Source organism: Oncorhynchus nerka, linkage group LG22, assembly GCF_034236695.1.
Source record: "Oncorhynchus nerka isolate Pitt River linkage group LG22, Oner_Uvic_2.0, whole genome shotgun sequence".
NCBI classification, from domain to species: Eukaryota; Metazoa; Chordata; class Actinopteri; order Salmoniformes; family Salmonidae; genus Oncorhynchus; species Oncorhynchus nerka.
In genome coordinates, this window is record NC_088417.1 from 73,565,513 (window position 1) to 73,588,238 (window position 22,726).

Consider the following 22,726-nt stretch of genomic DNA (forward strand, 5'->3'; position numbering starts at 1 on the left):
AATCACTGGCCACTTTAATAATGTTTACATACTGCTTTACTAATCTCATATGTACAGTTGAAGTCGGAAGTTTACATACACTTAGTTTTGGCAAGCCGGTTAGGACATCTACTTTGTGCATGACTCAAGTAATTTTCCAACAATAGTACGCACGTATAAACACCATGGGACAACGCAGCTGTCATACCTCTCAGGAAGGAGACACATTCTGTCTCCTAGAGATGAAAGTACTTTGGTGCGAAAAGTGCAAATCAATCCCAGAACAACAGCAAAGGACCTTGTGAATGATGCTGGAGGAAACAGGTACAAAAGTATATACATCCACAGTAAAACGAGTCCCATATTGACATAACCCGAAAGGCCGCTCAGCAAGGAAGAAACCCCTGCTCAAAAACCACCGTAAAAAAGCCAGACTACAGTTTGCAACTGCACATGGGGACAAAGATTATACTTTTTGGAGAAATGTCCTCTGGTCTGATGAAACAAAAATAGAACTGCTTGGCCATAATGACCATCGTTATGTTTGGAGGAAAAAGGGGGAGGCTTGCAAGCCGAAGAACACCATCCCAACCGTGAAGCACGGGGGTGGCAACATCATGTTGTGGGGGTGCTTTGCTGCAGGAGGGACTGGTGCACTTCACAAAATAGATGACATCATGAGGCAGGACAATTATGTGGATATATTAAAGCAACATCTCAAGACATCAGTCAGGAAGTTAACCTCTTCAGTCGACCCTCTACTTTTTTGAACATTTTGTTAAAAATCGCGCAACATTTCAGCGCCCTGCTACTCATGCCAGGAATATAGTACGTTCATATGGTTAGAATGTGTGGATAGGAAACCCTCGGACGTTTTTAAAACTGGTTAAATCACGACTGTGGCTATTACATAACGTGCGTTACATCGGAAAGCGCAGGAAAACCTGATCACAGAAAATGGAAATAAATATCCTTGCGCCACTTCCAGCAATTGTTAACAGTGAGCCGAATTAGATAAGACCGAGCATTCAACTCCCACAGCATCCCCATGTTGTCTAGAGTCTTGTGAATTGAATCATCTTTGATTCTTGGTTGAACCGAAAGAGGGGCACGACTTACCTCCGGTCTCCGCCCAGATCATTCCGGAAGAGCTCTCTCCTGAAATTTTTTCCAAGACGACAGCTAATGATTTCTACATCGCCTATGGATGATTTTTATCGCTTATTAACGTTTACTAATATCTAAAGTAGCATTACAAACGTATTTCGAAGTGTTTTGTGAAAGTTTATCGTCTACTTTTTGAATTTTAAAAAATGACGTTACGTTGTGAAATCGCTGTTTTTTTCGTTTATCACACAGTCTACATATAACGATATCTTGGCTTTATATGGCCCGATTTAATCGAAATAAAGACCCAATAGTGTTTATGGGACATCTAGGAGTGCCAACAAAGAAGATGGTGAAAGGTAATGACTGTTTTCTATTTTATTGTGCGGTTTGTGTAACGCCGAAATGCTAATTATTTTGTTTACGTCCCCTGCTGTGCTTTTCTGTTGTAGTGTATTGGTGCATGTTATCAGATAATAGCTTCTCATGCTGTCGCCGAAAAGCATTTTAAAAATCTGACTTGTTGCCTGGATTCACAACGAGTGTAGCTTTAATTTGATACCCTGCATGTGTATTTTAATGAACTTTTGAGTTTTAACTAATACTATTAGCATTTAGCGTAGCGCATTTGCATTTCCAGAGCTCTAGCGTCCCAAGTAGAGGCAAGAGGTTAAAGCTTGGTCGTAAATGGGTCTTCCAAATGGATAATGACCCCAAGCATACTTCCAAAGTTGTGGCAAAATGGCTTAAGGACAACAAAGTCAAGGTATTGGAGTGGCCATCACAAAGCCCTGACCTCAGTCCTATAGAAAATTTGTGGGCAGAACTGAAAAAGCGTGTGCGAGCAAGGAGGCCTACAAACCTGACTCAGTTACACCAGCTCTGTCAGGAGGAATGGGCCAAAATTCACCCAACTTATTGTGGGAAGCTTGTGGAAGGCTACCCAAAACGTTTGACCCAAGTTCATCAATTTAAAGGCAATGCTACCAAATACTAATTGAGTGTATGTAAACTTCTGACCCACTGGGAATGTGATGAAAGAAATAAAAGCTGAAATAAAGCATTCTCTCTGCTATTATTCTGACATTTCACATTCTTAAAATAAAGTGGTGATCCTAACTGACCTAAGACAGGGAATCTTTACTAGGATTAAATGTCAGGAATTATGAACAACTGAGAGTAAATGTATTTGGCTAAGGTATATGTAAACTTCCGACTTCAACTGTATATACTGCATTCCATTCTACTGAATTTTAGTCAATGTCACTCCGAATTTTTTCGTCCTAATATTTATATATTTCTTAATTGCATTCTTTTACTTTTAGATTTGTGTGTATTGTTGTGAATTATTAGATATTACAGCACTGTTGGAGCTAGGAACACAAGCATTTTGCTACACCTGCAATAACATCTGCTAAATACGTGTTTGTGACCAATAAAATTTGTTTTGCGGGTCTGTGCCAAACCCCCTCTCCTCACCTATGACATAGAGTGCTCCGGACACCTCCTTCGAGCCGAAGCTGTTGGTGACCTCACAGGCGTAGCTACCGCTGTCCTCCTGCCTGAGGTCACTGATGGTCAGACCCGTGAGGCGCCGCGTCCAGCGTGCATCGGAGGGCAGCGGGCGCCCGTCCTTTAGCCAGCGCACCGTGGGGCTGGGGTACCCTGCTGCCATGCAGGGGAGCTCCACACTCTGACCAGCCGAGACTTCCCCCGCCTGGAAACTGTCCAGGATAGAGGGAGACGATTCGGTGGGGTCTGGAGGGGGGGGGGGGGGGTAACAGGTTAGACTTTGGACTGGGGTAGGGGATGGGATGTTTACAACATACACTATACAGTACCAGTGAAAAGCTTGGACACACCTACTCATTCAAGGGTTTTTCTTTATTCGTACTACTTTCTACATTGTAGAATCATAGTGAAGACATCAAACTATGAAATAACACATATGGAATCATGTAGTAACCAAAAAAGTGTTAAACAAATCAAAATATATTTTATATTTCAGATTCTTCAAAGTAGCCATCCTTTGCCTTGATGACAGCTTTACACACTCTTGGCATTCTCTCAACCAGCTTCATGAGGTAGTCACCTGGAATGCATTTCAATTAACAGGTGTGCCTTGTTAAAAGTTAATTTGTGGAATTTCTTTCCTTCTTAATGCGTTTGTGCCTATCAGTTGTGTTGTGACAAGATAGGGGTGGTATACAGAAGATAGCCCTATTTGGTAGAATACCAAGTCCACATTATGGCAAGAACAGCTCAAATAAGCAAAGAAAAACTGACATATTTGAGATTCTTCAAAGTACCCATCCTTCGCCTTGATGACAGCTTTGCACACTCTTGGCATTCTCTCAACCAGCTTCATGAGGTAATAATAAGCAAAGAAAAAACGACAGTCCATCATTACTTTAAGACATGAAGGTCAGTCAATACGGAAAACTTTGTAGTCGCAAAAACCATCAAGCACTATGAGGAAACTGGCTCTCATGAGGACCGCCACAGGAAAGGAAGACCCAGAGTTACCTCAGCTGCAGAGGATAAGTTCATTAGAGTTAACTGTACCTCAGATTGCAGCCCAAATAAATGCTTCACAGAGTTCAAGTAACAGACACATTTCAACATCAACTGTTCAGAGGAGACTGCGTGAATTAGGCCTTTATGGTTGAATAGCTGTTAAGGACACCAATAAGAAGAAGAGACTTTCTTGGGCCAAGAAACACAAGCAATGGACTTCAGACTGGTGGAAATCTGTCCTTTGATGACCTGGCCTCCACAATCACCCGACCTCAACCCAATTGAGATAGTTTGGGATGAGTTGGACCGCAGAGTGAAGGAAAAGCAGCCAACAAGTGCTCAGTATATGTGGGAATTCCTTCAAGACTGTTGGAAAAGCATTCCAGGAGAAGCTGTTTGAGAGAATGAGAGTCTGCAAAGCTGTCATCAAGGCAAAGGGTGGCTACTTTGAAAAATCTCAAATCTAAAACACTTTTTTGGTTACTACATGATTCCATATGTGTTATTTAATAGTGTTAATTTCTTCACTATTATTCTACAATGAAGAAAATAGTCAAACTAAAGAAAAAGCCTTGAATGAGTAGGTGTGTCCAAACTTGTTGCTGATACTGTATATACAGAAGTATGTGGACACCCCTTCAAATGAGTGGATTCGGCTATTTCAGCCACACCCGTTGCTGACAAGTGTATAAAATCGAGAACGCAGCCATGCTATCTCCAACGTGGCATCGTCATACGATTCCACCTTTCAAACAAATCAGTTTCTCTCATTTCTGCCCTGCTAGAGCTGCCTCAGTCAACTGTAAGTGCTGTTATTGTGAAGTGGAAACGTCTAGGAGCAACAACGGCGAAGTGGTAGGCCTAAGATCATCATGCGCAATGCCATGTGTCGGCTGGAGTTGTGTAAAGCTCGCCACCACTGGAGCAGTGGAAATGCGTTCTCTGGATTAATGAATTAGGCCTCACAATCTGGCAGTCATACAAACAAATCTGGACTACTTGCCAATGCATAGTGCCAACTGTAAAGTTTGGTGGAGAAGGAATAATGGTCTGGGGCTGTTTTTCATGGTTCGGGCTAGGCCCCTTAGTTCCCATGAAGGTAAATCGTAACGCTACAGAATACAATGACATTCTAGACGATTCTCTGTTACAGCATGACAAGGCCCCCGTGCACAAAGCGAGGTCCATACAGAAACGGTTTGTTGAGACCGGTGTGGAAGAACTTGACTGGTCTGCACAGAGCCCTGATCTCAACCCCATCGAACACCTTTGGGACGAATTGGAACACAGACTGTGAGCCAGGCCTAATCACCCAACATCAGTGCCCAACCTCGCTAATGCTCTTGTGGCTGAATGGAAGCAATGTTCCAATATCTAATGGAAAGCCTTCCCAGAAGAGTGGAGGCTGTTACAGCAGCAAAGGGGGGACCAACTCCATATTAATGCCCATGATCATGGAATGAGACGATCGACGTGCAGTTGTCCACATCCTTTTGGTCATGTAGTGTATATTCATTCATATTCATTTATTACACACAAAACACTGTGTAGCGGTCATCAAAGCAATGACATACTTTACAGTCCCACTCACCCATGACAGACAGCCTGGCTCCATTGCTCTGACGTGTCTCTCCGCTGTATTTGTGCTTGGTGATGCAGCGGTAGGTGGAGAGGGCATCCTCCTTCTGGACATCTGAGATGTACAGAGCACCAAAGGACGTCAGGAAGAACCTGTTACCTGTTACAGAGAGAACATGATTGAACAAAGCCTCCAAATAACTCAAATACCCCCAACAAACAACCCAGTCAGGGCAAGGGTGACTGCTATCTAAACCTGTCATACCCTAGAGGACACACGCTGAGCTCACTATTAAACATGCAATACAATCACATTGAGAAACACTTGAAAATGGTCAAACCCTCACCATCACTTACAGTAAAGACGTTATCAACATCTCTACTCCAGTATTGTTGTGGTTGTTATAGAACACAGCCAGATGAGCCCAGGTCTGGTACGTGTGTCAGTGTGTGATGTACCCTGCCAGGCTGTGCCCTATTTTCAGCCTGTACCCATCTGGCAGACCATGCCCAATTATTGGAGGGGTAGAGGAGAGGGAGGGCACCATTTTAATGAGCATTTGCCAATTTGGGAAATGTTAACACTGTCCTATGTATGAACACATACTCACACACATGTGTGCATACACACGCTGTTCTCCCTCTACTCGTTCTCTCTCACCTGGGTTCACTGCAGAGGCTCCCGGGCTATAGTCCAACAGCTTGAGCACAATTAGAGCATTCATGTGCAACTGTGTGTTTATCACCAAAGCTGTTTGATGGGCTCTAAGCCTGTCAGGTTATGTGTGTATGTGGAGGGTAGATGGTGTGTGTATTTGGAGGGTAGAGGGTGTGTGTGTGTGGAGGGTAGAGGGTGTGTGTGTGGAGGGTAGAGGGTGTGTGTGTGAAGGGTACGTGTGTGTGTGGAGGTTAGAGTGTGTGTGTGGAGGTTAGAGTGTGTGTGTGTGTGGAGGGTAGAGGGTGTGTGTGTGGAGGGTAGAGTGTGTGTGTGGAGCGTAGAGGGTGTGTGTGTGGAGGGTAGAGGGTGTGTGTGTGTGTATAGAGGGTAGTGTGTACATCTGCACGGTAGTTGTCTGACAGACAGCACAGGTAAAGGGTGTATTACTGTGTGTGTGTGTGTGTGTGTGTGTGTGTACTAGGGGGCTAGCAGCAGGCTAACAGATAATGTGTGTGTGGAGGGTAGTGGCTCAGTCGCAGCGTAGGCTGTAATTTTACAGTCAGCCTTTGTTTGCACCCCTGAATTAATCCTTACAGGATAATGTGCACTTTAAGATTTCAACTCCCATAACACTGACACGCCACACTGTCACAACACACTGACAGACAAACAGAGGGAGAGAGATAAAGAGAGATAGAGATAAAGAGAGAGAGTAAGAGAGAAAGAGAAAACTAGAGGGAGCGGGAGATAGAGGGGGGAGAGAGAGAGAGAGAGACAGAGAGAGAGAGAGCTAGAGAGAGAGAGAGAGAGAGAGTAAGAAAGAGAGAACTAGAGGGAGCGAGAGATAGAGGGGGAGAGGGGGAGAGAGAGAGAGAGAGAGAGAGAGAGAGAGAGAGAGAGAGAGAGAGTAAGAAAGAGAGAACTAGAGGGAGCGAGAGATAGACGGGAGAGAGAGAGAAATGGAAATACATGTATAGATGGTAAATATAGTGAGACAGAGAGAGAAGGAGAGAGAAGAGAGAGAGAGGTAATGGGAGAGATAGCAAGAGGGATTGAGCTAGAGAGAGAGATATCCATCAACAAAAGATCTAAGAAGTGCTGTGCCATGGAGACACCTCCAGAACAGGAGCCATTTTAATCACATGGTCTCCTCCACTATCCACCCATCTTAATTGTTTCTCTTGTTTATTCAATCCCTCTATCTTGAACCATCTCTCGTGATATATCCTCCTTAATATTTTCCCTCTTTCACACAATCCCTTTCTCTCTCTCTCTCTCTCTCTCTGTTGTTAAGCAGAGTGGCAGACAGAGTAAAATATGAATCGCTAAATCACTGTACTCCCCAAGCTTTTATTCATGCTGACTTGACTGGATAAACTGAGAATGTAGCTAAAGTGATGCACTAGATGAAGAACCACATTCACTCTGCTACCCACCCGTAGGCCTGTTGTTCTCGGTTGGGCTTGTCAGTCAATGATATACTAGGTTATCAGAGAACAAGCAGGGTGTAAAAGATTAAAGGGAATAAGGGTGGAGCAAAAGAAGAAAGAGTAGGAGAAGAAAAGTGAGTGTGTGTGTGTGTGCTTGTTCACATGTGTGTATGTTCATGCATACTGTATGTGTATCTATATGTGTGAGGGGAACATTTTAAAGTGTGGGCATGTTCCATGTGTATGTGTGTCAGTGGACACTGTAATTATCTGGGTTAGACTGCTGAGCTCAGGCCTTGTTGTCAAACACAGCACAGGAAGGCCTACACTGGTGGGCTACACTGTCAAAATCACACTGCTTTCAAGTGAGCCTGGATTCCACTACAAACCTATAGACCTGCAATTTGGTAGCAGGCAGAACCTGGGAGGGCTATATGAGGGGTGAGGGAGAAAGATTTTTAGACAAAAATAGGGACAGAGATATAGGATAGGAAAAGCAACTGAGAGAGAGAGAGAGAGAGAGAGAGAGAGAGAGAGAGAGAGAGAGAGAGAGAGAGAGAGAGACATAGAAACAGTGTGTGATTTGCATAGCGCCGGTTGCGTAGGGTGTGGGTCTGAGCCAGTGTGTATGTGTGTGAGTGTGTGTAAGAGTCTTTGAGTCAGTAGCAGCCTCGTTTCCTCAGATGCAAATGAAGGCAGAGGCACACAGCTAACGAGGCCCATATTTCCACCTCCTCACTGGGGCCATTATTTATTGATGTTCTGCGTCTTTCCCCCTCCCTCCCACTCTCGCGCTTTCTTCCCTCTCTCCCTGTTGCTAGGGGCTGCTTGCCATCCTGCGGGTGCTTCTGTGACGATGTTTGGGGTGCAGTCACTCGACCGCCCCTCCCCCTTTCAGTGTAAGCAAACAGACAGAGGCACTGACACACGCGTGCACGCACGCACGCACGCACGCACGCACGCACGCACACACACACGCACACGCCCACGCACGCACACTAGAGGGTGAAAGTTCAGCCAGGCAGCTTGGCATTGGGTAAATAATTGGAGTGAGCTGGGTCCTTTAAATTTAAAAAAGAATGGGATGATTTTTTCATGGACGTAGGAGTGTCACAGTTTGTCATTAGATATCACTGTCTATCTGACTTCCTTCATCAACAGAGAGAGAGTTGGAGGGAAGGGAAGAGGGTGAGAGAAGGTGAGAAGAGAGAGGGGGATGAACAAGGGATCATAGAGGAGGGACTGTCACTGAGAGAAGAAAGAAAGAAGAAACTGAGCGGATTCAGAAGATATTCACTCTGCAGTGCTGGAATATGCATACAAAAATACCTGCAAATACACACACACACACACACACACACACACACACACACACACACACACACACACACACACACACACACACACACACACACACACACACACCTTGGCAGGTTTACAGTAGCATAGGAAAACACTAGCCCTACAGACTAAAAATAAAAGGTTCTTAAAAGGAGTATCCTTTATGGGTTCTTCAAATGTAAACTGTGGGGGAACCCCTATAGGTTCTTCAAATGTAAACTGTGGGGGAACCCCTATAGGTTCTTCAAATGTAAACTGTGGGGGAACCCCTATAGGTTCTTCAAATGTAAACTGTGGGGGAACCCCTATAGGTTCTTCAAATGTAAACTGTGGGGGAACCCCTATAGGTTCTTCAAATGTAAACTGTGGGGAACCCCTATAGGTTCTTCAAATGTAAACTGTGGGGAACCCCTATAGGTTCTTCAAATGTAAACTGTGGGGAACCCCTATAGGTTCTTCAAATGTAAACTGTGGGGGAACCCCTATAGGTTCTTCAAATGTAAACTGTGGGGGAACCCCTATAGGTTCTTCAAATGTAAACTGTGGGGGAACCCCTATAGGTTCTTCAAATGTAAACTGTGGGGGAACCCCTATCGGTTCTTCAAATGTAAACTGTGGGGGAACCCCTATAGGTTCTTCAAAGAAACCCTTTTAATGGATCCTCTAAGAACCTTTTGGGGCACATTTCTGAACTACCCCCTCCCCTATTATTATTATTATTATTATTATTATGTTTTCACCTTTATTTAACCAGGTAGGCTAGTTGAGAACAAGTTCTCATTTACAACTGCGACCTGGCCAAGATAAAGCATAGCAGTGTGAACAGACAACAACACAGAGTTACACATGGAGTAAACAATAAACAAGTCAATAACACAGTAGGAAAAATAAAAAAAGAGTCTATATACATTGTGTGCAAAAGGCACATAATTACAATTGAGCAGATTAACACTGGAGTGATAAATGATCAGATGGTCATGTGCAGGTAGAGATACTGGTGTGCAAAAGAGCAGAAAAGTAAATAAATAAAAACAGTATGGGGATGAAGTAGGTAAATTGGGTGGGCTATTATTAATAATAATATGCAGAACAATAATAACAACAATAACACAATATTTTAGTTGTCAGTGTTTATTGTGATTTTAGTGGCAAACCAGAATTGAAAAAATCTAAATATGATGTGAACTCCCAGCAGAGCCCCAAGTCCAATGGATATATCCTCTGGCCTGTTGATGTTAATGTGATAATGTTCTCTGTATTCATAGCCACAATGATTTTGCAGTGCATGGTGATCAAACAGGTTTCCTGTTATATTCATCAGAGGTGTAGGGAGGGTGAAGTCTGGGAATCCCCCCAAAATATAATTATACATATTTATTAACAAAACAGTACTTTTACTTTAGTTTCTGTGGTAAATGTGAAAGAAATAAACTGTTTTGATAATGGTTTTCATATACATACAGTACATTGTCCATAATATAGAGGCCTATGGAATATTCATTGAAGAGGTAAGGGAGGAGGATGGTACATGTGATCAGCATAACATACCAATGCATATTGACATAACTTTGTACGCCTCCTTGTCTGTATACCTGCAGACACAGACACACAAGTGAGCAGTTCAGTCATCTGCACCCAACACAGCTAGCCTTCAACATATCTTATAGCCTACACATTCTTACCTCTTTGTTGATTCATATCCATTGAATTGTGTCCATTTTCTGTTTCAGAAAGATTTGCACCAATATGAAAAGATAAACGGTATCATCATAAAACAATATCAATGTAGATCATACAAGGGATAAACCCTTAACTTAAATTGAGGAGATCTTTACATTGTTCAGTTAAGTGCCTGCACCTGCTGCCCTTTCAAATCCAAATGTTTCAGTTGGGCAGTTAGGTTCCTGCAAGAACCCCCACCAACTAAGGAGGCTTCTCGATGAACCCCACCTCCTATGGGGTTCTTAGAAGAACTTTTAGGGGCCATTTTCAGTGCCAAGAACCCTAAGGTTATTTGAAGAACTTTGAGGATCTTTGAAGAACTCTTGTTGAACCCCTCACTTTTAGAGCGCAGCTATTAAACAACAGGATCAAATAAATCAAGAACATGGACAGAGAATCACAGAGTGACTTTCATAGAGTGAACCAACTGACTGAATCAGCTCCATGGACAGAGAATCCCTCCAAAAGAGAGTGAATCAACCTAGTGAATCAGCTCCACTGACAGAAAGTCAATCAAGCAACTGAATCAGAGCCAGTCACTACCACTAAAATGAGGATCCAGTGATTTCAAGCCCACTCCTCTGGCCTCTACCCTGACTGCCACACCTAGTCAGCTAGAGGTGAATGGAAAGAGAATAGGAGAAGAGAGCTGAGCCAAGGCTGGAGTAGATAACAGCTCATCCACATTTGACTATGCTCCACTCTTATTGTTAACATATTCACAAGGCTATACTAACCCATGAATGGAATAGAATAGGTGTGCTGTGCCTGAATTCAAAACGAGACCCCACAACACTCTCTCTCTTTCTCTCTCTCTTCCCTCCCTCACTTCTTTCTCCTGCATGCATTAAAAGGCTGAAGTAGTAGCAGGTGTCAGACAATTAAATATCTACACTTCCCTGGCTTCTATTCTCCCCCCCACCATTTATCAATGGTGCCCTCTTCACTCCGCTCAATTCACATTCAAAGCAGCTTTATTGGCACCACTGATGTGTTACAACTAATCGTGCAGTGTTAGCCCCGCCCCTTTCCATCTAGCTCACAAAAGGTGCTTTGTTAGCATGACCACACAGTTCAGTAATGTCGGAAGTAACGCAGAACCACTATCAGTCAAATCTACAGAATGAATGAGGAATATCCGAATCTCTTTCTCCCTCTGTCTCCCCTCTGTCTCCCCTCTGTCTCCCCTCTGTCTCCCCTCTGTCTCCCTCTGGGGGTTGGAAAGAGAGAGAGAGACACAAGGTTTGTCATATTTTCATTAAAAAGCCATGCTTCACCGTCTTGTCCTATAACCGCTGTCCTCTCCCCTAACTAATCATGACTGTTTATCTCATTGCTCAATCCTTTCTTCTTTCCTCCCTCCCTCCCTCTCTCCTCTGTTCTGTTCTGTTCTGTTTGTTGATGAGACTGTGACCTCCATACAAACCCCCCAGTCTCCCTTCTCTAACACTACTGACATTTACAATGAGCAATGAAGAGGAGGAGGATGGGGGGATAGAGGGGGTAAGAGTGTATAAGTGGAGTCGGAGACAGAGAGAGGGAGAGGAGGAGAGACGGAGGGAGATAGATAGACGGGGACAGACAGAGGGAGGGAGAGGAGGAGAGACGGAGGGAGATAGATAGACGGGGACAGACAGAGGGAGGAGAGGAGGAGAGACTGAGGGAGATAGATAGACGGGGACAGACAGAGGGAGGGAGAGGAGGAGAGACGGAGGGAGATAGATAGACGGGGACAGACAGAGGGAGGGAGAGGAGGAGAGACGGAGGGAGATAGATAGACGGGGACAGACAGAGGGAGGGAGAGGAGGAGAGACGGAGGGAGATAGATAGACGGGGACAGACAGAGGGAGGGAGAGGAGGAGAGACGGAGGGAGATAGATAGACGGGGACAGACAGAGGGAGGAAGAGGAGTAGAGACGGAGGGAGATGATAGACAGGGACAGACAGAGGGAGGGAGAGGAGGAGAGACGGAGGGAGATAGATAGACGGGGACAGACAGAGGGAGGGAGAGGAGGAGAGACTGAGGGAGATAGATAGACGGGGACAGACAGAGGGAGGGAGAGGAGGAGAGACGGAGGGAGATAGATAGACGGGGACAGACAGAGGGAGGGGAGAGGAGGAGAGACGGAGGGAGATAGATAGACGGGGACAGACAGAGGGAGGGAGAGGAGGAGAGACGGAGGGAGATAGATAGACGGGGACAGACAGAGGGAGGGAGAGGAGGAGAGACGGAGGGAGATAGATAGACGGGGACAGACAGAGGGAGGAAGAGGAGTAGAGACGGAGGGAGATGATAGACAGGGACAGACAGAGGGAGGGAGAGGAGGAGAGACGGAGGGAGATAGATAGACGGGGACAGACAGAGGGGAGGGAGAGGAGGAGAGACGGAGGGAGATAGATAGACAGGGACAGACAGAGGGAGGGAGAGGAGGAGAGACGGAGGGAGATAGATAGACGGGGACAGACAGAGGGAGGGAGAGGAGGAGAGACGGAGGGAGATAGATAGACGGGGACAGACAGAGGGAGGGAGAGGAGGAGAGACGGAGGGAGATAGATAGACGGGGACAGACAGAGGGAGGGAGAGGAGGAGAGACGGAGGGAGATAGATAGACGGGGACAGACAGAGGGAGGGAGAGGAGGAGAGACGGAGGGAGATAGATAGACGGGGACAGACAGAGGGAGGGAGAGGAGGAGAGACGGAGGGAGAGATAGATAGACGGGGACAGACAGAGGGAGGGAGAGGAGGAGAGACGGAGGGAGATAGATGAGACGGGGACAGACAGAGGGAGGGAGAGGAGGAGAGACGGAGGGAGATAGATAGACGGGGACAGACAGAGGAAGGGAGAGGAGGAGAGACGGAGGGAGATAGATAGACGGGGACAGACAGAGGGAGGGAGAGGAGGAGAGACTGAGGGAGATAGATAGACGGGGACAGACAGAGGGAGGGAGAGGAGGAGAGACGGAGGGAGATAGATAGACGGGGACAGACAGAGGGAGGGAGAGGAGGAGAGACGGAGGGAGATAGATAGACAGGGACAGACAGAGGGAGGGAGAGGAGAGACGGAGGGAGATAGATAGACGGGGACAGACAGAGGAAGGAGAGGAGGAGAGACGGAGGGAGATAGATAGACGGGGACAGACAGAGGGAGGGAGAGGAGGAGAGACTGAGGGAGATAGATAGACGGGGACAGACAGAGGGAGGGAGAGGAGGAGAGACGGAGGGAGATAGATAGACGGGGACAGACAGAGGGAGGGAGAGGAGGAGAGACGGAGGGAGATAGATAGACGGGGACAGACAGAGGGAGGGAGAGGAGGAGAGACGGAGGGAGATAGATAGACGGGGACAGACAGAGGGAGGGAGAGGAGGAGAGACGGAGGGAGATAGATAGACGGGGACAGACAGAGGGAGGGAGAGGAGGAGAGACGGAGGGAGATAGATAGACAGGGACAGACAGAGGAAGGGAGAGGAGGAGAGACGGAGGGAGATAGATAGACGGGGACAGACAGAGGGAGGGAGAGGAGGAGAGACGGAGGGAGGTAGATAGACGGGGACAGACAGAGGGAGGGAGAGGAGGAGAGACGGAGGGAGATATATAGACGGGGACAGACAGAGAGGGAGGGAGAGGAGGAGAGACGGAGGGAGATATATAGACGGGGACAGACAGAGGGAGGGAGAGGAGGAGAGACGGAGGGAGATAGATAGACGGGGACAGACAGAGGGAGGGAGAGGAGGAGAGACGGAGGGAGATAGATAGACGGGGACAGACAGAGGGAGGGAGGGAGAGGAGGAGAGACTGAGGGAGATAGATAGACGGGGACAGACAGAGGGAGGGGAGAGGAGGAGAGACGGAGGGAGATAGATAGACGGGGACAGACAGAGGGAGGGAGAGGAGGAGAGACGGAGGGAGATAGATAGACGGGGACAGACAGAGGGAGGGAGAGGAGGAGAGACGGAGGGAGATAGATAGACGGGGACAGACAGAGGGAGGTAGAGGAGGAGAGACGGAGGGAGATAGATAGACGGGGACAGACAGAAGGAGGGAGAGGAGGAGAGACGGAGGGAGATAGATAGACGGGGACAGACAGAGGGAGGGAGAGGAGGAGAGACGGAGGGAGATAGATAGACGGGGACAGACAGAGGGAGGGAGAGGAGGAGAGACGGAGGGAGATTGATAGACGGGGACAGACAGAGGGAGGGAGAGGAGGAGAGACGGAGGGAGATAGATAGACAGGGACAGACAGAGGGAGGGAGAGGAGGAGAGACGGAGGGAGATAGATAGACGGGGACAGACAGAGGGAGGGAGAGGAGGAGAGACGGAGGGAGATAGATAGACAGGGACAGACAGAGGAAGGGAGAGGAGGAGAGACGGAGGGAGATAGATAGACGGGGACAGACAGAGGGAGGGAGAGGAGGAGAGACGGAGGGAGGTAGATAGACGGGGACAGACAGAGGGAGGGAGAGGAGGAGAGACGGAGGGAGATATATAGACGGGGACAGACAGAGGGAGGGAGAGGAGGAGAGACGGAGGGAGATATATAGACGGGGACAGACAGAGGGAGGGAGAGGAGGAGAGACGGAGGGAGATAGATAGACGGGGACAGACAGAGGGAGGGAGAGGAGGAGAGACGGAGGGAGATAGATAGACGGGGACAGACAGAGGGGAGGGAGGGAGAGGAGGAGAGACTGAGGGAGATAGATAGACGGGGACAGACAGAGGGAGGGAGAGGAGGAGAGACGGAGGGAGATAGATAGACGGGGACAGACAGAGGGAGGGAGAGGAGGAGAGACGGAGGGAGATAGATAGACGGGGACAGACAGAGGGAGGGAGGGAGAGGAGGAGAGACGGAGGGAGATAGATAGACGGGGACAGACAGAGGGAGGTAGAGGAGGAGAGACGGAGGGAGATAGATAGACGGGGACAGACAGAAGGAGGGAGAGGAGGAGAGACGGAGGGAGATAGATAGACGGGGACAGACAGAGGGAGGGAGAGGAGGAGAGACGGAGGGAGATAGATAGACGGGGACAGACAGAGGGAGGGAGAGGAGGAGAGACGGAGGGAGATTGATAGACGGGGACAGACAGAGGGAGGGAGAGGAGGAGAGACGGAGGGAGATAGATAGACGGGGACAGACAGAGGGAGGGAGAGGAGGAGAGACGGAGGGAGATAGATAGACGGGGACAGACAGAGGAAGGGAGAGGAGGAGAGACGGAGGGAGATAGATAGACGGGGACAGACAGAGGGAGGGGAGAGGAGGAGAGACGGAGGGAGATAGATAGACGGGGACAGACAGAGGGAGGGAGAGGAGGAGAGACGGAGGGAGATAGATAGACGGGGACAGACAGAGGGAGGGAGAGGAGGAGAGACGGAGGGAGATATATAGACGGGGACAGACAGAGGGAGGGAGAGGAGGAGAGACGGAGGGAGATAGATAGACGGGGACAGACAGAGGGAGGGAGAGGAGGAGAGACTGAGGGAGATAGATAGACGGGGACAGACAGAGGGAGGGAGGGAGAGGAGGAGAGACTGAGGGAGATAGATAGACGGGGACAGACAGAGGGAGGGAGAGGAGGAGAGACGGAGGGAGATAGATAGACGGGGACAGACAGAGGGAGGGAGAGGAGGAGAGACTGAGGGAGATAGATAGACGGGGACAGACAGAGGGAGGGAGAGGAGGAGAGACGGAGGGAGATAGATAGACGGGGACAGACAGAGGGAGGGAGAGGAGGAGAGACGGAGGGAGGGAGATAGATAGACGGGGACAGACAGAGGGAGGGAGAGGAGGAGAGACGGAGGGAGATAGATAGACGGGGACAGACAGAGGGACAGGGTACAGTCCAGTTGTTTCCACTACATTGGGAGCGTGTCTCTTCTGCTCCACTTGCCGCTCTGTCCTTGTTTGCCCAGTGTGACTTTAAACAGTAAACACTAGGGAGGAGACAGAGACTCCAAACATAGACTAACAGGCCAACGTACAGGAAAGCATGACATGTACACAACGTCCCTGTAAACCACTATACGATAGATGCACTCAAATTTAGTGTTCTATACTGTAGAAACTATAGGCCAGGGACATACACTGAGTACATTGAACATTAGGAACATCTTCCTAAAATGACATATGCACCCCCTGCCCTTTTGCCCTCGGAACAGCCTGAATTCGTCGGGGCATGGACTCTGCAAGGTGTCGAAAGCGTTTCACAGGGATGCTGGCCCATGTTGACTCCAATGAGTACCACAGTTGTGTCAAGTTGGCTGGATGTCCTTTGGGTGGTGGACCTTTGATGATACACACGGGATACTGTTGAGCGTGAAAAACTCAGCAGCGCTGCAGTTCTTCACAAAAACCGGTACGCCTGGCACCTACTACCATTCCCCGTTCAAAGGCACTTACATTTTTGTCTTGCCCATTCACCCTGTGAATGACACACACACACAATCCATGTCTCAAGGCTTAAAAATAATTCTTTAACATGTCTCCTCCCCTTCATCTATGCATTTAACAAGTGACATCAATAATGGATCATAGCTTTCACCTGGATTCACCTGGTCAGTCTATGTCATGGAAAGAGCAGGCGTTCTTAATGTTTTGTATACTCAGTGTATGTACTACGTTAAAAATACCCAATCAGGGACACAGAGAAGAAAACTGTACAGAAAACGAATACAGGTTTACAGTGTCCCCGCAGACCACTATAGACACAGACAAACTGGCTATAGTGTAGAAGACTACAGGGACCTTATAAACACCTAGTAACAGACAGAGTATGGATATATAAAGCAGACCTATAAACAGAGAGAGACAGAGGTGAAAACAGGGATCCATAATTCATGATGTGTGTTTCATGTGCCTGGTGACGTCTGGGATGACAGTACTAATGTGAACCCATGGAGAGAGCGACCGCACACACACACACCTATGCATTCCTTCCCTATATGAGCGACAAAACAGTTGACAACACACACATCGGCACGCAAACACGCATGCACACACACACCCACACACACCAAAATGGAAACAATACATATATATATTTGCAATAGCAGTAGAAAAAGCACGTATACCCTCAAACGTAAAGTACCCCTTTCACTCACACACACACACACACACACACACACACACACACACACACACACACACACACACACACACACACACACACACACACACACACACACACACACACACACACACACAAATCTCAGTAATTAAAATCATCCCACAGTCACTGGCCCTTGCCCCTTTCTCCTCCTTGTTTTAAATGAAGAGAAACAGAGAGAGATGGCCACATGGTATGTGTCAGTGTGTGTGTGTGTCAGTGTGTGTGTGTGTGTCAGTGTGTGTGTGTGTGTTGCACTGTGCTCTGGCGTAACCCATGGACTGGGACAGTTGGCTGCAATAGCTGCACTGAGTGAGCTGACTGGTCCCTCCCTATTAGAGCACTGGTGGCAGAGGAGTGTTTCAACCCAGCCAGGAGGGACAGCTCCCCCTCTCTCTCTCGCTCCCCCCTCTATCCCCCCCCACCCCTCTCTCTCCCCTCTCTCTTTCCCCCCTTTCTATACCCCCTCACCCCCTCTCGCCCCCCTCAACACCCCTCTCAACCCCCCTCTCCCCCTCTCTCTCCCTCTCTCTCGGTCCCCCATTTCTCTCCCCCTACCCCCACTTGCCCTCTCTCTTTCTTACCCCTCTCTCTCTCCTCTCTCTCTCCCTCTCCCTCTCCTCCTCCCCCTCCCCTCTCTCTCTCTTTATTTCTTTCTTTCTACCTCTCTCTCGCTCTCCCTCTCACACACACACAAACGCAAAAACACAGTAGGTCAATTGAGATTGCATGGACATCGGTGCGAGGCACTCATCGACCAGAGACAGACCTCAAATCCCCCACAGACAACACAACCGTCTGAGCACACACACACACACAGGCCACAACTAGGACATAGAATAAGTGGAGCAAAACATAGACAACAACTCCAACATACCGTAGGACGTTCAGAGAAAGTGCTACTGTCTGCAGTAGGTGTAAACAACAGAACACACAAACACGGACTTCATGTGAGGTTAGAGACTGGGAGTGTTCACTGTTCTAGAGTCACTAAAGGCCTGCCTAACCAGCTGCTCTGTATCATCTCTTCTTACCCTGAATTATTGAGAGCCGTCTTGTCTGTGGTTTGGGGTTAAAGAGAACACAAACACACCTCAGATACCTTCAATTATTCACCCGCTTACACACACGCACCTGCGCATGAACACTCACACACGGACACACACGCATGCACACACCATTTAAAAACCACACACAAACTAACAAAACCACACACAAACCACAAATCAAACCCAATGTACACACTAATCCATAACTAACTACACACACACACTCAATCTCACTTTCCCTCACATTCCCTCCTCCTGTGTGATCTCTCATGCACTTGTCCTCTGTCCTCACTTCCCAGTGCTCTCCCACACACTCACATCAATCAGCTAGCTGCCATGTTGTCATGGCCTCTATGTAGGGTTGAACAGCTAATAGACTGCCTGGGCAGGGAAATCAATACACCTGATTGAGTGGTCTTGTAGGAACATGGCACTTGGCTGACCACCAGTGATCTTGATAGATCCCCAAATATGTTTTTGGTCTTCCCTGGTCAACAGTCCGCTTGAAAAATACTTCTTGATACTACTTACATGTTTCATAAATCCCAATGCATTTCAATTGCCAAAGACCTGAACAGTATAAATGGCCACTGTAACTAGTCTTCAACCGTTTACGCTAGAAAACGTGCAGATCAGTCTGGAACAGTGTGCTTGTATACAGCATTTTGATACCATTTATGCTTTTTGAACTTGAACCATTTTAAATGTACAGAAACGCTCCATAGGCTTGAATGGGAAGTATTTGGAAGTATTTGGATGTACCACTGCTCTGGAACCCTTGAAGCTACAAACACCAAACCGACATTGACATATACAGATTGACTCAACTTAGATCAATTGTCAAAAGATTGTTGATGCTATTTGAACTATAACCGTTTTAGATTTGCATAAAAGCTCCATAGACTTCAAAGGCAAAATGTGGATTCTTGATCCGTTTAAACTACAAACCCACACCAGCGTTGACATGTGCAGACTCAACTTAGATGGCTCCAATACAGATTTTTGCCAGCATTCCTACTTCAACTATAAAGCTTGTCGTATCCCCATTCATTTCAATGGCATTCTAAATTGAAAACACTGCCACAAATCTTTCTGAATGTTCAAACTAAAACATCTTCAGAGCTTAAAAACACACAATATGGCTTCTGATGATATAGTACTCACTCTAGTCTACTACACTAATTCACTATAATAACAACACACCTACAAAACACCTCAAAATAGATCTATATAGCTAGCGCATAGCATATGAAAACACTATTACTACCATTACTACTACGATTTCACAACCATAAATACTTCAACACTGGCAAGCACACCACATTTACTTCCATAAATGTTATTTTCTAGATTTAACTGGGTTCCTATCCTGACCTCATTGTACAATGTAAATTCTCAGAATTAAATGTACTGTACATCAAAGTGTTGTATTGTATACTGTAGTATATGTATTGTATACTGGGATACAGTTTATGTGGAATATCTGTCTAGCCCTCAAAAATCAGACAGGGGGGGGGGGGGTGCTAAGACGGAGAGTGGGGAGGAGAATGGGGGTAAGTCTATCTCCAATGCGGCTAGCTGGTTAGTAAGTGAATAACTGTTTCCTCAAACACGATTTCTTAGCAGAGTTTGCTGTAATCTCCCTGGGCTAATCCCTCTTTAGCTAGCCTAAACAAAAGAAGAGAGGAGAGGGGGAGAAAGGAGAAATCCCTCTTTGCCCAAAGTAGTCTTACCCTTCTAACCCCCTATAGACCGTAGCAGGGCTCTTGATCTTTCCTCGATGATCCTTGACCTATAGACTAATGCAGACCTCTCTCACGTTCCTACAGTATGTGCTGTACCAGGCCAGAAGACACGACTTTAGTGTTGTGAATGAAATAGAGGTGGGAAGGGGGAGACTGGTGGTATACAGCCTCTGGGTGCAGTTTAGGATGTCTCTGATGTAACACACACACACACACACACAGTCTTTCCTCTCTCTTACAGTGAGCCGGGCCAGGGTTGGAGGGTAAGACAGTGGGCCAGCTATCTGTCAGAGTGATGTGCTCACAGGGCCTGTCCCATCTCTTCCTGTTACACTGATTGACACTGATACACTGCTGTAGCATACACACTACTAACACTTACACAGTAGTGGAGGGAGACAAATACTGTGTGTGTGTGTGTGTGTGTGTGTGTGTGTGTGTGTGTGTGTGTGTGTGTGTGTGTGTGTGTGTGTGTGTGTGTGTGTGTGTGTGTGTGTGTGTGTGTGTGTGTGTGTGTGTGTGTGTGTGTGTGTGTGTGTGTGTGGGAGGGAGGGGGAGAGAGAGAGAGAGTGAGAGATTGGGAGAGAAAGATGTGCATGTGTGTGTGTGTGTGTGTGTGTGTGAGTGCAGTGGGTAAATAGTCAATAATAGCTGACACTTGTCAGCCCTGTGCTTTATACACACAAAGGCCTGTGGTCAGGGTATTGTATGACTCAGTCTCTCTGCTCTCCCCCTCCCTGGGCCTCTCAAGCAGAGATAATTACCCTTATTGTGCCCCTCACACACAAACACACACACACACACACAAGCTTATTCATGCCAAATAACACACCCGCCCATGTGCATATAGTCAGTCTGATAGAGTCAAACATGGCTGCCAGCGCCCCATCTGTTTCTGCCCCCTCTTCTTTCTCTACCCCCCTTACCCTCTTCTACCCTCCCACCACGTAGGGGCAAACATGAAAGGGGTAAAACAGGGAGACAGACAGACAGAGGAAAATAGAAAGTAAGAGATGTCTCTACAATATCCTCCAGACTTTTAGAGGCAACAGACTGTAATGATCTGATCTGTTGTGGAAACATTTTGTACCAATGTACAAAATGTACCAAACAATACTCTGCAGTAGGATAAGGCTCTGGGGTTATTTAGCTACTGTAGCCAGTAACTCTGGTTGTTAATCCAAACAGCTGTTCTAAAGGGTGGATGTTTTCATGTTTCAGTAATGTAGTGTGTGACATAGCAAAGGCTGCATGTGATAGTAGTGAGTGTGTGTATATGTGTGTGTTGTTGGTATGGTTGGCTGGCTGATTTGCTCATTGTCATTGATGTTACCCCCCCATGGCTTTGCCATGTGCCACATGGAACGGGGCAGCAGTGGAGGGAGGGATGGAGAGGGAGGGGTGAGGGTGGAGGGATGGAGAGAGAGAGAGAGAAAGAAGGGGGGTGACCTGTCGCCTGTCTGTGACAGTCGATGGGGTTTAGTTCCACAGGCCCTCAGGGGTCTCACGTGTGTGTGTCCCCCTCCACCCTTCTGTCCCTGTCCCACCTTGCCTGAGCATGACAATAGAGCCACCACACAACACAGCTCAGCACTGAACACAGCGTTAATGCACACTGTATTAATGTTTAATGAGCTCCCCATGTTCAGATACTCTCAGAAAATCAGAAAATGGGTTTATTGTGTTGTGTGTGTGTGTGTGTGTGTGTGTGTGTGTGTGTGTGTGTGTGTGTGTGTGTGTGTGTGTGTGTGAGAAAAAGATGGGGGTTAAGTGGCTTGCTACATTGTGATAGCGATGGTGTGTGTGTCAGACCAGTGTTTACAAGATCCAGCGCAGTCACAGACAAATGTAGCAATTCATGTATTCCTGCTTTGAGTGCACATACACAGATTGACAAACTCTCTATGTCCCCTCCCTCGTTCATTTCCTTTACTATGTATATCTGCTTCCTCCTTTCTTCTCTCCTAGGATCTCCTGCATTCTACTCCAGTACTCCTCTGTCTCTGGGGTAGATAGGGAGAACAGCTGCTCTAGCGCACCACTAGCTACAGACTTTGACAGTTATTGCTGTGTGTTTGGGACAGAGGGCTAGAGGCAGGGCAGCAGTGTTGATGACATAGTGAGGAGATATGATTGTGAGAGGGCAGCAGTGTTGATGACATAATGAGGAGATATGATTGTGAGAGGGCAGCAGGGTTGATGACATAGTGAGGAGATATGATTGTGAGAGGGCAGCATAGTGAGGAGATATGATTGTGAGAGGGCAGCAGGGTTGATGACATAGTGAGGAGATATGATTGTGAGAGGGCAGCAGGGATGATGACATAGTGAGGAGATATGATTGTGAGAGGGAAGCAGGTTTGATGACATAGTGAGGAGATATGATTGTGAGAGGGCAGCAGGGTTGATGACATAGTGAGGAGATATGATTGTGAGAGGGCAGCAGGGTTGATGACATAGTGAGGAGATATGATTGTGAGAGGGCAGCAGGGTTGATGACA

General features: G+C 47.2%; 1 protein-coding gene across 1 annotated transcript in view; it reads right to left on the reverse strand.

Moving 5' to 3' along the window:
• Positions 1–22,726, reverse strand: part of LOC115104785 (cell adhesion molecule DSCAML1-like) — a 112,051-nt gene that overhangs the window by 42,256 nt on the left and 47,069 nt on the right. Inside the window, exons 4-5 of the mRNA XM_065007385.1 lie at positions 5,195–5,341; positions 2,566–2,844 (exon numbers count right to left, since the gene is read on the reverse strand). Coding sequence (XP_064863457.1) covers positions 2,566–2,844; positions 5,195–5,341 — 426 coding nt within the window. The remainder of the gene's footprint in view (positions 1–2,565; positions 2,845–5,194; positions 5,342–22,726) is intronic.